The sequence below is a fragment of the Lonchura striata genome, chromosome 13 (genome assembly GCF_046129695.1).
Source record: "Lonchura striata isolate bLonStr1 chromosome 13, bLonStr1.mat, whole genome shotgun sequence".
Lineage (NCBI taxonomy): Eukaryota > Metazoa > Chordata > Aves > Passeriformes > Estrildidae > Lonchura > Lonchura striata.
The window spans coordinates 14,368,789-14,385,155 of record NC_134615.1 but is presented as its reverse complement, the minus strand read 5'-3'; the positions used below and the strand labels follow the sequence as shown (position 1 = coordinate 14,385,155).

General features: G+C 36.9%; 1 protein-coding gene across 1 annotated transcript in view; it reads right to left on the bottom strand.

The window, feature by feature from the left end:
• Positions 1-391: 391 nt before the first annotated feature.
• Positions 392-16,367, bottom strand: part of SLC6A2 (solute carrier family 6 member 2) — a 58,825-nt gene continuing 42,849 nt past the window's right edge. The window contains exons 10-14 of the mRNA XM_021555023.3: positions 14,121-14,220; positions 10,652-10,752; positions 8,473-8,640; positions 6,702-6,773; positions 392-5,123 (exon numbers count right to left, since the gene is read on the bottom strand). Coding sequence (XP_021410698.2) covers positions 5,100-5,123; positions 6,702-6,773; positions 8,473-8,640; positions 10,652-10,752; positions 14,121-14,220 — 465 coding nt within the window. The 3' untranslated portion in view covers positions 392-5,099. The remainder of the gene's footprint in view (positions 5,124-6,701; positions 6,774-8,472; positions 8,641-10,651; positions 10,753-14,120; positions 14,221-16,367) is intronic.

Genomic DNA, 16,367 nt, shown 5'->3' with positions numbered 1-16,367 from the left:
TGACACAGGCCCCCAGGCAGGTAATAATTAGCATTGACTCTATGATTGTAGAAGGTTGATCAATTGCTTTTTTTTATCATCTTATACTATATTATACTATACTTATTAAGAAACTCAGTTACTCTTCCAGCCAGTTTGATACAGCTTTGACCTAATTGGTCAATCCATCCAAACACCATCCAGTGTCCAATTAAGAAATCACCCCTTGGTAACCAAATCTCCATGACACATTCCACATGTGCACAACAGCAGGTGCAGCAAGTGGAGATCGGAATTGTTTCTCATTCTTTTCTCTGATCTTCTCACAGCCTTCCCTGGCAAAGTCCATGCCTGCTCTCTGTGGCCAGAGAGCTCCTGCCACATCTGGTGTCTTCAGTTCCTTGGCCTGCTTTTCTGGTCAGCCACACAGCCACTGCAATCTCTCTGAGCACATTCTGGTTTTTAGTAGTGAAGAAAGCCAATCAAATGCTGTACTTAAAAGTGACTGTATTACCTTGTTATGTTTTTACTGATTGAATGCTTTTATTGCCTATGCAACTATCTGTAGTAGTCTCTGATGAATTTAGATGTGCCTAAATTTGGTCTAAATTTGATCAGTACTACTGTACAAATTAATCACTTTCCACTGATTATCTAGGTAAGCTCACAATCACCAACAAGAATGTGGATATGAGTCAGAGGAAGTAGCTGAGAAAGTCTCCCAAGTTGTTCAGGGGTTTAATCTAAAACATCATGTTAGCCTTCACATTGAGAAATTTTGGCTCTTACATGAGGTGATCTGTGGACCACAAATATTCCTAGTATTGAGAAAATGAACTGTGTTAGAGCAAAAAAGTCCCAGTTTACTGCTCCAAGAGGCTCAAGGTTCACACAATTTCTGCAGGTAGGGTTATGTATTGTCATTTGTTGAACTGTGATAGCTTTCCAATGTCTGGGTCCTTCGGGCTCATTTTAATGTTTTAATGTGGCACTGCAAATAAAGCATCTTTAAGTCTCACCTCTTTTGAAATTGTTGAACTACGGTTTTAATTTGGTTCTTAGGAAAGAAATTCTTGAACATTTGCCAAATCCTCATGAAATTTAGTGAAGCAGTTCAAGATATGAATGAAAGTTATCTACTCCTATAAAAGCAAGTATCTGCTAATTAATCCTGTATGAATTGAAAGAACTGCAAAAGAGACATTAGCAGCAAAATAACTTTGATGTGGCCTCTTACAACCTAACAGTACAAAATAAACTTAATTGATGTCAAAACAATAGTATGATAAGTAAATGTATACAAAAAATGGGCTTGCCCTTTTTAAATAGTAGTTAAATGGTATTTTGCTGAGAAGAAATGACTGAGTACAGGAAATTTCCTTTGGGAAAAGTACATACAACACATTGCACGTGCAGTCAGGGAATGTGCTCAGTAGTAACAGCCAAGTAATTCTCCTACTTTCTAAATTTAAAATATCATGTTTGATCCTGGATATCCTGCAGAATCCCTCACTATGGTAAGATGTCTTTCAAGTGTTGCCAGGGTGTATGTCTCAGGTCATGACTGAACACAAGAACTGATAAAAAAGATATTGGTCAAACAGGGGCCCAATAATAAATAGTACTAGTGCTTTTTGGACTATTGCCCTAAAAGGCCCACTGTTTCTTCCAGAAATTTAAATCTGTGGTGTTTTAGTAATGTAGTTTTAGAATAGTTCCAAGGATGTGAAGAATTTTCTGGCTGAATGATGGCAGGGAAGGGTACAAAGAGAGAATGGAGGGTCTCTCTCTTTGGTGCTGACTAACTTTCTGTGGATTGATGAAACATCATCAGGCAGGTCTTTTTCACTGGTCAAAAGAAAGATTAGAAGAGATATACTGATATATGACAGCTGCTTCCTTTATCAGATTAAGAAAAGGCTTTTGAGGAAATATTTTCTAGAACTGTCAAATGAGCTCTTTAGCAGCTTCACTGAATTCTTCCCATGGGTTTGTTACAACAAACATAATTAACAAGCAGATGATTCTGCAACTTGTACCAAAAATTTTCTTCTTTAAAAAGTGGGCTGCCTACTCAGACAGAATATACACGCAATTCCACAGGGATATCTGGGAGAGTGGCATTCCCCAGAGAGGGTTTGCTCTTGAAATGGGTGCAGCTGAGGGAAAGGGTCAGCTGCTGGGCTGAAAAGTCAAGATAGAGTTAGGGGAAGACTTGCAGTTCAGTGACATGGATGATAAAGACCTGACTGGAGTCTTTGGTTTTGTTTTTTAAGTACAGGTGTTTTAACCAAAGGGAGAGGAGTATCTCTGTGGCATTTGATATTTTCCATATTGAAAATGTACCTGGGGGCCCAAAGCAGGTGGGTAAGAGGAGGTGGGTGCCCATGTTATGGCTTCTTATTGGCCTGTCTGTACCATATCACTGAGTGGAGAAAATGAACATAACCTGGTCTTCACAGAAGTATTTGTCATTTGTATAGATGCTAGTTTGTGTCTAATGGCATCATTCATCATCCAAGAGGCATGAGGTAGTTAATCATCTTATTCTGTGGAGAATTTAAGATATTTGTCTTTAGGACAGAAGTCATATTATTTGGAGGGAGACTTTCTTTGGGCAATATCTTGAATTTAAAGTCTGCCTATGCAGTCATGCAGTGTGTATTGATATTTTCATTCAGGCTAGTTCTGGTAATAAGATCCCTAATTCCTTTGGTAAGACTTTTGACTTCAGTATAGATTGCAAGTTCTTTACCTAGAAAACCTCAGAAAAAGGTGGCAATAGTGCAATGTAGTCCTGAGCTATAAATACTATATTAAACCCAAGAAGTTACACAGTAACAGAAATAAAAATAATGCAGTGGGTAATTGCCTTAGGAGTCCATATTAAGAATACAATCAAACTCAAACACGCTGGCTAAAGCTGATGTATTCCCATGGATGGTAGCTTTGCTTCTATATCAGAGCAGAGCAGTGAGGAAATGTAACTTTTCCTACATGGGTTGTGCTGTAGGGATGGTGCTGATGGACTCCACAACTGAACATTGGTGGAGGTTTTTAGCATTTCCAATCATGAACCAACCAGTGTGTAAAGTGACAACCTATTAAAGCTCCATGTTAAACAGCCCCTAGAAGTTTCTAAACTTGGTAGTTGCATCTATGCTAAGAAGCTTTTGAGCCATGCCAAGACAGTGACTGAAGCAGCTGTATTGTTGAAAAGTAGGCTTTAAAACAATGGAAAGATTCTCATGACGTTTGGCAAGCAATAAAAATGAGATTAACTGAGAAGTTGGTGGGATGATTTTTTCAAAGCCTTCAATATGTTTTCACTATTTAGCCTCTTGTGTAATTACAGCATTAGAACTGCAACATTTGGAATTCCTTTATTATTGAAATATATTTAATAATGAGATTTAAGCAGCTGTTGGCCATCACCGGGGCCAGAAAATAAAACTTCCTTTATAATTAGAAGAAAGTATTCTTTGGGTTCAAATCCCTATTTAAATAAAACTGTTTGTCACAGAGACTCTTCAAGAGAAGGACAACACTTGATTTGCTCTGAAGTATTGAATATTTGGAGGAAAAGAATGAATAAGGAGAGAAATTTCCCTTTCATTATTTTGAACAGAAATCAATGTTAAATAGAAAAAGCCCAAAAGCACTTGGCACTTTAAAACTTGGCTATTTTAAAAAAGAAAACAACTCAACAAAAATTGTTTCATAAATAAAAAAGAAGATCCATTGAAAAGGTCTTTTTTTAAAAAAGAGGAAGCACTACATACATTTAAAAGACAAGCTCAACTGAATGTATAGACAAAAAACACCAGAGGTAATGCCCAGAGGTAAACTGTGTTGGATCCAGCGGAGAAGCTACTGCCTCAGAAAATTACTGTAGACCTAGTGATAAATAATCACAAGAACTAATTCAAAGCTACTGAATGTAGTGATCACTTGAAAGGTACTACAGTGACAAGTGACCACAGAGTAAGAACAGCACCCAAAAGCAGAGTTTGTTCTGTATCTTCTACTTTGCATAATACTACTAGAGAACAGAGTGGGAATAGGTTTAGAGAGCTGATTGTGCCTAAAATATAATTAAGTTAATCAACAAAATCTAACTATGTTTTGGTAGGTGAATCCTGGTTAAATTATAATATGTTCACAGCAGGGTAATTTGTGAATTTGGTTTTTTGTGCCACTTGGTAATTATATATTTTTTAAATTATCACTTATGTATTTTACATTCTTTATTTGGAACAAAATACAACAAAAATATGAGAGTCTGTCTATTTGGATGTAACTTTCATGTTTAGCTGGAAAAGTCTGCAGAGTGTGGATCATATGATAAAGCCATTCAAATTGTTGATATAAGGGAATATCTCTTTCAAGAAGTACACTGTGATATTAAGCTGTGTTCTACACTAGTAACCTAACAGGAATTCTCTTCCTGCTGCTCTTCAGTTTCAGTGTAATTAAACTGGTCAGAAAATGGCATAGATATGTACAGCAAAGACAATGTTCTTCACCAAGAGAACGAACTAATAACAAACCACTGAAAATGAAGCACTGAGTCTTCACTTCAGAAGGATGCAAACTTGCATCCCAAAGGACAGTATGGCAAGAAAGCTAATGACATGAGGACATAGTTAAAATTGCTCTTTTGTCATAACTGAGGTGTATTCTTTCCTTAGATCTGACAGCACTCAGGTGGTGTTGGTTTAAAATAGATTGTGGCATGAATATCTGAAGAAGTTATTACTGTCAGAAAAGTTTAATTCACGTCTTCACAATAAAAAAGCACTTAATTTTTGCTGATTGTTCTTTTCCTCTGCTCCTCCCTCCTCCACTTCTGCCTATAGCAAAACTCACAAGTTTTGGTCATGTAGGGATCTCATGGCACCAAAGGATGCAATAAAACTTAAACGGAGTCTTTAAAGATCATTTGAAGCCAAGTAATAGAAGGGAGGCATTGACAACAGAGAGCAGATGTCTTCCCTCATGGAGTCACTAGATAAACTCTGGGCCAGCCTGGCCCAAGCATAAGTGAGGGAGCTTTGAACTTGACTTTTCTTTATTCTCAGTTTAGCTGAATGTGGGCTTTTTCCTTGATCTGTTGGTTGTCATATTGCTAGCCAGTGTTGGAGCTGTAAGGAAACAGAAGTGGTTGTTAGATTACATCATTGATTCAAATGATGATGCTGATAGATACATTTTTTTGACAAATCTAGGGTTACAAAGATGTTTCAAAATAATGGATAGATTATCCGTTCTGTAACTAAATTTCTATGCAGTCCAGATTGCAGTGAGAAATGTGCTGAATGTAAAGGCTACTTAGCCAGATCTCAATTCAGTTTTAAAATTCAGAACTGCCAGACATATATGGGAATAAAATATTTGTATTTTTTTGGTTATAGTAGGCAGTGTTTTGTTTACAATCTTAAACATTGTGAGCAAATTACTAAATCTGCTTTAGCATTAACAAACCCATTCCTACCTGTTCATTGAAGATGGCAGCAAATTAAAATGCTCTCATAATGTAGCATGGTTTGAGGTAACTTTAGTTGTTTACTTCTGAGGACAGTCTTTACTAGTTTATGTGAAATTAATTTGCTAGTTTTGTTATAGATTTGTGTTCAGAACACCAGCACTGTGGAGTGGCTGTTTATAGCCCTTTCACACAGGAACATCTGCCTCTGGAAACACTGAGTAACAGCAGGAACAGTAAATCATCTGACAACTGAGGGTAGAAACAGAAGAAAGAGAAGGCAGGAAGAGGTGTTGTGCTATTTTATATTCTTGACCACATCAAATAAATAGTGGTCATGAAACAGGAAGCCTATTTATGCTTTCATTCTGCATCCCATAAAGCTGCACATATTTCCTTTAAAAGCCAAAATGTACTTCAAATAGTATCTTTCAGAAAAAGCAAAAGCCATATTTATTTTTACAGTATCAACATACAAACCACCACTATAAAATCTGGGTCATATTTTGTGGAGGTGTGCATAATTGTAGTTGCTTTCAACTTTGAAGACAGAAATGCTGATAAGTGTAACAAGCTTCACATTTGCATCCTTTTAATCCTCTACATAAAGGAGTTTATTTCAATAAGCTCATTTTATTTGCTAAATGGAAAGCAGTATTTGGAAACCTAGAGTATAATTTTCATGGCTTATGAAGTCTCCAGCAGTGTTTTCAATCAACTCTAGTCCTGTGGGGAAAGCCAATTCCATGTAACCTGGTACACAATTTCATGACATTATAGGTAAACTCTGACACTGGATATTTATTTTGTGTTTACCATATGGTGTATGACATAACTGCAGTTTCAGAAACATGACTTCAGCTTGCTGAAGTGCAAGTAACTGAGTGACAGGCCATGACTCTAGTGACACAAGTTTGGAAATACAAATGCACTAGTTTGGAAATAACTTTGTTTCTCGGTGAAATCTCAATATATTCAAACACAACCTAAAATACCAGATTCAGGTGATCTGTAAAATTGAGGCTCTCCTTAGGCAAAGAAGGAAGGTCCCAAAAGCCTTCCAAAAGAGTTGATGCATGTGGCACTGAGCGTCCTGTGTCTTGTCATGCTGGCAGAAATAAAGAACTGCAGACCTGCTAAGGCATCCAGCATGAGGAGATTGGAGCAAGGCTGTAGTTGTTGCTAAAGACAGGAAATGGATGGTATCAGGAGAAGAAGCATGTGAAGATCTACTAACCTTAAACTGCCTGACATTTCCTTGGGCCACAAGTTGGTGCTCGTTTTCAGGCGTGATGCAGTAAGCTAGTCTCTAAACCAGACAGGAAGAAGAGGAAAAAGTCAGCCATATGAAGTGGGATTATGTATGTAATCCCCAATCTATAGTGGGGAAGTAGCATGAACTTTATTTAAAATGGTAACTTAAGTCTTTAATATCACTGCATCATCTGCCTTTACTCAGTCACTGAGAGAATAAGCCTATCATAAGCCCTTGAGTGTTAGCCTTTAATATAAGAAGCAACAGTAGAAAGTTTATGCAAATACTAAGTCCAAATATTTAGCAAGTGCATATAGAAAAGAGTATCAGGAACAAGTTGGTATAACAGGCCTTAGATTCCCTAAATTAATGTTTTTTCTGTTAGTGCTGTAAAAGGCCTGGCTGGTCCCAGAGTGGGAGAGGAAGGAGGCACTGGTATTTCCCAGCTCATCTCCCTTGTCTACCCCGTGCCATGCCCTTTGAGATCACATGTAGATTTTAGTCTATTAGGAAATTTTGACCAACTTAAGGAGTTCCCATTAGATTAGGTTCATACCTTTCCCCATCCCTTAAAGAGCCTCAATTTTGAGGCATTATATTGGAGCTAGTTACTTGGATGTCATGTATTAGCCTTCTGCCATAATGCTGGTGGGGAAACTGGGGAGCTGCTCCTTGCAGCAGCAGTAACAGAACCAGAACTTGCTAACAGTACAGATGAATGAGAGAATGTGATTTTGGCCAAAGGCTTCTACATCCCCCTATCAGTAAACTTAAGCAAGAGGGCAAAAGCCTGATGGGCCAGTACAAATTATTCTTTGAGACTTAAATGCTCCTAGAAAATGTGCTTGTAACCCTCCCCTGGATGGAACAACACAAAGGGCTTATAGAATTGTTGGAATTGTTGGAAATGAGATCTAGAAATTGTGCACAACATTGAGATGCTAGACCTGAAAAAAACAGGGCAGCTGAGAAGTTTCAGCTTTGGGGTGCCTTTCTACGGTGAGCATTACATGAGGTTGACTGTAATGTTTTGGAAACAATTTGTTCCTTTGTGAGGGGGATATGACCTATCTATGTAAAGGTTGAGATTTTATTTTCTGCTTAATTCTGTATGTGGTGTTGATTCAGTGATTTGCCTAAGAACATCAAAATCTTACTACACCATTGTGTAAGTGTAGCTGTAGGAAAGGAGAGCAGTAGAACTAGGTGTAAGTCAGTGGGTCAGGATAAGGTTGTAAAATTGTGATGGAAAAAACTCAGTGCTGTATAATGGTGAGGAGGCTTCTGAGCACTGTTAGAGGTTTTAAGACTATAGATAAGAGTATATAGACAGTGAAGGTTAATATGATGGTAAAAATGATATGGCTAGTGAACCTAATTCATGTGTCATTTTGAACTGACAAATAAAACAAGGTATAGAACAGTTTGAAGACCATACCTCATAGCTGAATGTGAAGAAAGCATAATTTGCACATTCTTTGTTAAAAAAATAATCTGATCTCATCAATTGGATCAATTACATGCATAAAAAATATTTTTTTCACAATTATTATGGTGCTGTCTGGAAAGCTAATTTCTGTCTATAAACTCAGAGTGCCGTAATCCTACCTCAAACGACTGATCCACCTGACAGATGGATTCAAAAGGTCACTCATAAGTAATAAGTTTTGGGAGAGAAATAAACTGCCAATTTAGACACAGCCATTTCATTTCACAGCAACATTTCATGACATTTGATTAGTGTTCCACTTACTTCTTTAAAGGTCCCACGCACATTCATAAATTTATAGATGATATAGGCAGGCACAAGGATCATGGAGGATAAAGCTATTCCCCAGCCAATGCGGTTTGCCCACGGAGGGAAGGTGTAGTCATCATAGGTCAGAGGTTTGAAATTTATTATGCTGACTATCACAACAAACTAGAGAAGAAAGTATAAAATTAACACAGATTTAAGATGAAGAACCTTACTGCAATTGATTCCAGGTGTTCTATTAGGCAGCCACCCTAAAGTATGTTTCAAACCAACTCTGATTGACCTTCAGCCTGTTTACTTTGGCTTCTTCCTGCTTAAGCTGTTGAAGTTCTTGATGTGTTTACTAGTATTAACAGTTCATTTTAGCTACTGTGGATACAGATTATTTGAAATTTTGATGGGAAAATCAAGTGACTGTCCACTACTGCTTCACTTAAACTAGTGTTTCAGATGTAGAAAAGGGATTCTGTAGTCAAGAAAAAGCTCTGCAGGATCTGTTGTTTTTACTTTTCATTTCCCAGGAATATTAGACTTCCTTTAAAAGCTTTGTACCCACTTTTCAATGAGAGACATAATGCAAACTCCAGAATGATACATGTACTGAGGAAAGGTAGACCAGCCTTATGGCCTGGAAAAAAAGTTGTTTTTTTTCTTCCTATGCTTCCCTGTCCAGTGCTAGATGCAAGAAGGAGAGAGTGGTGCACCACCCTACTTCTCTGCTGTTAAATCCATAGGGGTTGTTTAACATGCAGATATCCTTGATTTGGTTCTTTGGGGCTATATGTTCTGCTCTATATTTCAATTTCCAGTTAAAATATTTTGAGCCTAGGGTTTTAAAGACCACACCAGGATAGTGTGGGTTAAAGGAAGATCTTAGTGTAGAATCTGGTTAGAAAAATACTAATTCTATTTTGTGATTATTCTTGGGATTGTGTTCATAGCTGCAGACAATACAGAGAAAGAGCTTCAAGAACTTACAGAGGGAAAAAAAGGAGTGTGCATTGTGATGGCTCAGAGATGTGTTATTTACAGATTTATTCTGATCCTTATGTTTTCAGGCTTTCCTAGGAAGATATTGAGGCTCTTTCACCGAGACATCTTAAACTACTTAAGGTTAAACTGGTGGGCTCTCCACTTTTAGCTTGGTTATTACTACACTCATGATAAAATGTAAATTTTCAACTGTTTCCTTGTGTGCAGAATCAAAGGATGCTTTATCCAGCTTTTTCCCATTCTGCTTGAGTCAGCCTGCTTGAAGTGCTGCAGGATATAGTTCCATACAAGTTCCTTTCTAGAACTGTGTTTAAAAGGATAATTAGTACAGGCTTTGTAGGTGCTTATGGATGAATTGGGGTCATAGCTTTTATATTTAAAAAAAATGTGGACCTGTTCTAAAAGCCTAGCCAGTGTATATTCACAATACCAGTAATGCTTTAAGATCGTTGAGCTTTAATGCAAGGAATTTTCTCATAAAATCATAATGAGGTCAAATTTCTGTGTTATTATCCTGACCTTTTGATTTACAAATATGCATAGGAAGAGATTCCAATATAAAACTCAAGGTTAGTACTGAATCTAACCTTTACACAAAGCAACCAAATTCACGCTTTGGGATTTTTTTTTCCCTAATGCAATGGAATGCTTGTTTTTTCCAACAGGCAGCTTACAAAGTACATTTTATACAATTCTTCAGTGTTTCACACAGCTAATTACAGATGTAGCTGTATATTAATTATTCTCTGGTGTCATTTCACAAACTGGGGATCCTAGTATCCTCCAATCAGAAATATATTTTTGCTAACACAATCTTTTATCCCTGGCTAGCTTATTTTCCCAAGGGAATGGTTTGTGTTTAATACAGAGAGGTGCTACAGGGACAGAGAGGACTGTCCTAAATGTTCCCTAAGAAAAGCTGCCTTCTTAAAATCACACTAAAATGAAAGATCAGAAGAAGACCACAACCACCATTAGTTTCTCTCCCATAACTGAAATGTATTATACAAAATATAACCAGCATATAATTTCAAGGAGAAAAAAAGCATTAAATTGGACTGTCTCCTATTTGCCCCAACAATATCTGGCACAGCAATAGGTATCTTGCTCTTGGATCTGTTGTATATTCTGGGAAGCAATGCACTGGTATTCTTTTCATGATGGCATAATTATAAACACTTACCAATAAAAAAGCAGGACTAACAAATTTCCAGCACAGTCTCCAGTAGAGGCCTGGTTTGAAGCCCATCATTTGTTGGATGTCTTCACTGAATCTGTCCACACCTAGAATGGGTGTGAATGGATGCAAGCATGAGACTGACTTCAGTCTAAACTGATGAGATGCTGTCATACCCAAAATATCTTTTTCAGAAACCAGACATGAATGACTTTCAAAGCAGAAGACATAAGAAATAACAACTTTCATCTCCTTTCAATGTCTAGATGTATCTTTTATATCACTGTATCTGACTTAAATGCCTATGAGCACCTAAGGCCTGCTGCAGACAGCAGCATTACCACTGAAAAGAGGCATTTCACAAATATCTAGAATTTAAGTTGTAAATGGGACACAATTTTTAAAATAGTTATGGATTATTTCAACCTAATTCCTCTGTTATTATGAGTATACTGCAGGAAAATGTAAACCCTTACAGAAACTGCTTGCTGATAATGAGATAGATTCATATGATTCTTAATTTATCAAAGGAGATTTCTTTGTTCCACTTAAGAGATGCTTACTTTTCAGTGTTTCATTGAACAAAGAATGTTCTTTATTACAAATATAATTTCATATTTATGACTTTTCCAGAAAACTCAGGCAATTATTCTTCTGTTTATTGTAAATATGTACAAAACTACACCACTTTAGAATGGGATAATTAACACTGATATAAAATGGGGGGAAAAATATCCTTCTCTGTTTCCTGTAAAAAGAAAACAGTCTCTGACTATACACCTTAGAGACGTTGGCTCTGTGCATTCTGTCATGTCAGACTATTTGTTTACAATTTGCTTTGCTCAATGTATTCAGAAAGTTTACTTATAATCATGAACCCATTAGGTAAACAGCAGAAATGCAGCTTTTTTCCATTAATATTTGTTTGTTAGAGAGGATGTATAGTTTTCCATAAATATGATTTCTCTTTATGTGGATCAGTTCAGCACAATTTATTTTATTTAATGTAAATAATTGGGTCAGCTTGAATTAGTCCATTGTACCTAATAGGATGCAAAATATTTTCAGGGTGTGGACACTTGAGTGCAAATGTCTTAAAACAATTTCCAGCCCCCAATATTATGTCCAGGGGAAGAGAAATAGGCAAGAAGGATCTGCAAATGCTCTTTAACCTTAATCTGATTCTATTTGCAGTGCTTTCTGTGAACTTTAAAGTGACTAAATTTTAACTGCTATGAGCACTGACTGAAATTTATCATTGTGAAGAAGGTCAAAGACAAAGTCTATGTATATCAGAATTTTATTCATATGTTTCCAGACAGATGCACATGGACCTCAGACAGTGCTTGGTGCTCAATTTCTGCTGAAAATGGGGGATGAATAGGCCATGCTCTAAGACTGCACTTTTCCACAATTTTCTTTTTCAGTACTGCATGTCTTCAAATAATTGTACTAAGAATAAACTTTTAAGCAGAACACAGCTATAGCTACAGATGATGGCACCTGTAGGGCTTGGTTTCAGAGATACTTAATTTTTTTTATTAGGAGCTGGTTAAATACATCAAAATAGAATATTAACCAGAAAGATGATATCAGGGTTGCACATGAGGAAAATTGGTAACAACTTAGCAGTCATAACTAAGGTACATCTGCACAGTAAAGGAAACTAGCTCTCCCTTCTCTTACATACACAGTTGGCCTTTGCAGGAAAAACTTCACAATAAATGGTCATAGATATAATTTGAACTAAATTTCCGTGTTTTTAGTCTGTGCCAAAATGTCAATGCTTGCCTTTAGGCTGGCTTAATATTCAGCTAGGTCATTAAGGCAAGAGGGGTCTATCAGAAAAAAGAGGCAGACAAGATCATGCCAGATTTAATAAGTTTAAATAGCACCTGGGGCTGTAATAAGTTCTTTATAAAGCAACAGGTCATGCTGTGTCAGTAGAAACATCTGTCAGCTGCTCAAGAAAAATGAATAGATATTTTCCCAATTATGGGGAGGCTGCTGGAAGAAAGGAAAAAAATTATAAAGACAGGAGGTGTAAAATAAAATTTAACTAACTTTGGCCTGGTCTGTGAACCACCTACAAAGCTTAGCTACTGTAAAGTGCAGTAAATCCTGTTTTAATAGTAGCCAAAAGTAACTTTCTCCTAGAAACTAAACAAGTCTCTACATCCAAGCTAAACTGTGATAACTCGTTCACATTCAGCTCTTTTACAGGGATTAAAGACATTTGTCTGTGAAATAAAGTGCCTCAGTTGTTTTGAGAGACAGGTGCTTGCTCCATGCTGATGTTGGGTGACAGAATTAGTGCATTAAAACTAGAAACTTTTCCTTTGATAGATTGAACAGCTTTATGCATGGATGCCATTCTTTCACTTCACGCACTCTTCAACAGTTTTTTTAACTGCAAGATAAAGTTCGATTAGGAGAACATAGGAAGTCAGAATGAATGGATAAATAAGTGACTGAGTGAGGTAAATAATAAGAATCCTAATGTCTAAGAACCCTCTGAATCATACATTAGCTATAAATACTAGGTCTGAATAAAAATGAAGATGGTGTTCAGAGGAAGAACAATCTTATTGGGAATCAGGGCAACTCATTCAATATAGACTTAAAAGGAAGAAGATTTGCAGGCTGCTATGCCATTGAAACCTGGTAATAGTGAAAAGAGTTGTGATCAACCAGGAACTAAAGCATGAGAATAAAGAGGAAATTAGGAAGGAAAAGAAGAGGCCATATTTTTTTTAGGTGGCTATAGCATATCACTGCAGTCTGATTGGCATAGAGTCTAGTGCCAGAGGTCAACTAAATACTCCTAAAGCTTGCCATATTTGGGATAAAGTAAATCACCACTCCTTTTTTGTGGCATAAATTAGTATCAAATATGAGAAATAGAATTTCTAGTATCCAGTGTGTTGGGTATTTTATACCATTCTATGAAATAAAATAAATAAACTGCTAGTGTTTTACAATGAAGTAGAATATTGTCTCAAGCAGAATGGATTGATGTAGGAATTATTCTAACTCTCTAAACACTGCCTTTATTTGCGTTGTGTGAAGAGTGCTTGAGATTTGTCCTGACTAATGAAAAGCAGAAACAGGTGAGTCTATATTTAGGCTAATCTACTTGCTTTGAAAGTACCAAATCTAAATCTGCTACTGCAAGTCATCAGCAATACTAAGAGTTGTAAAATACTGGCAGAAGGAGTAACTTTTCCATCCCATCACAGCCCCTTTCACAAGGCTGTTTGCTTTGGCTTTGTGCAGGGTCTCAAAGCTTGGCCCACTGAATGTCTGCATTCCTGTCACTGCTCATAAATCAAATGAATATCACTCTATGAAACCTGACTTGTCATGGTTTTGTGTATACAAGGCTATGCTGTTTTCCCTTAAAATGATGTGTAAGCCTGTAATGAGAATTTGGAATTTCATAAAAGCTTTTGCACACACAAAAGGAGAAGCTTACCATAAAACCAGGAAACTCCAATTGCCTCCATTAGAACTGCAAACAATATTGAAGTCCCAGCTGCAAATGTGTCCAGAAGTGTGAGCACATAAATTCCACCCTGCAAAAGGGAGTTAAAAGATGCAAGGACATGAAGTTACAAATAGAATCACCTCAGAATTTAGTATGCACTTAACAGAAATCTGCTTTACTTGAAGCATTATCTGAACCCAAGTATTTTAGTATGGATCTGATGCATCAGACACAGGTTCATATTTGCATAAAAAATAGTGCAATCAAAGTTGCAACTCTTCTAAAGAGGCTTTTGTTCACCTATGTCCTCACTTCACTGGGAAAGAGAAACCTCAGCTTAGATTAATGAGTTCTCTTGGCACTCCTGTTCAGTGGAAGTTTGGGGAAATGATCAGCAGCTTGTAGGGCAGGGCCTGTCTGCAGCAGTTAATGAACGTCCTAAATTAATGGCAGGAATGGAGCTCTGCAAGGGTTTCCATAGGCCCTTACCTGTCACTCTGCTCCTAAGGCCACTTGCTCTGCAGGCCAGCGAGTCTTGGGTGAGTTGGTCTCATTTCTCTTTTCCCTGAGTGCCTACATCTCTCTTGGCCACTGCTCTGTAAGGCAGGAGGGGATGGAAATTGTGTCCCCAGCAGAGCAAGCAGCTGCTGTGCCCTGTCCAGTCTCTGGGCTGTGGTATTTGCAAACCTTCGCTCAGTGGAGAGAACATACCTTGTCTTCCTTCACAACAGCACATTTTGTGCTTCAGTGGTTCATGACTGAGAACTGGAAATGAATTGACTGAAGCCCTGTTAGTTTTTTTGGGTTTTTTGGTTTTTTTTTTTTTTTTTTTTTTTAGCTGCAATTTTACTACTTTTTTCCATGTTCTACAGTGTGGTGTGTATTTGTGTAAATTATGACACATTTTACTGAGTTTCAGCTAAAGGTGAATGGAAAACCATGAGATCCAGATTTGTTTCAAAATGAACCCTGATAAAGTGTGTCAGGATACTTTGTCACATGGAAACAACTGAAATGTTTGCAGTGGCAGTAGATTTTTGTTAAAATATCTTTTTACAACCAAATTTAACCTGATGATGCCTGTTCAGAAGGAGAGGAACAAAGGGAATTATTTTACCACCAGTGGTAGAAATAGCACTTGTATTGTTTAAATGTGTAGGTGATTGTAGTCTCTGTAATCAGTTGCCTTTTATTTTACAAAGATGTCTTTTTCTGAAACAGCTGTGCATATTTACAAAAATAGGGAGAGCAGTACTCAGGCCTCATGGAGGTCTTTAATGCTGTGGGGACTTGTCCAGAAATGGAATGAAGTTTGGTTATTGTGTTAGAAAATGTTGCTTATTGAATGACATTTGAGCTTGACCTCTTGTTTTTGCTCTACAACTGCTCCAAATGAATGCATTTTCAATCAAACTTAGCAAAGTGAATTACTAATGATTTTGTAAGAAACATGCTTGTTTCAGAAACAGTTATTTTTGAAAATATAGCCTTAAAAATTCAGGGGCCAAAATCAAACAATTTCATATGATGTGCTCACAAGGGTTTTCCTTTTTATCTTTTACACATCAGAAATGTTGTCCTTTAGTTATGTGAACCAATTTGTTTGGACTATTCTGGACAGTTTGTGAATTCCAGCTGGAGGGGTGAACTTCAGCCTAAACAGGTGCCATTATTTAAAAGCTAAAGTTAGGTCATTATTTTGAATAGCTTTAGTTCACTTGGAGGCAGTGGAATTGCACCCACTGGCACATCTTCTGGTTCTTAACAATTAATTTCTTCTGATATTGTATTTCAGGATATTTTATTCCAGTTGAAACTTTGAATAAACAGGAGCTTGTCCAATTTTTAGGTATTGATAGAAATAGTATGGTATTAAAAGGATAGATATTTAAAATGATATATCTTTTTTTAAAGTCTCAACTATATCTCAGTTTGAGGAGACTGGAACAAAAATACTGGGGTGTTTTTACATAAAAAGCACTTTGTTATTTATAAAGTTATGCCATTTCACTAATCTTAATAATAGACGTAGAAACCATTTCTAGAGATGGAGAGAGGTTCAGCACATGAAACCAGGTTTCATGGTCGTTTCTTCAAGTTTCAGTTGTTTTCTAACAGTTTTGGTATGTTAGTTAACAGGTCTCTCTGGTTTTTTTATGGCCAAAAAAGAAAAATTATCTCCTGCCTAGAACTCATTAATTTAATTCCTTAATTAGTTTTAAAATGCCAGATGAG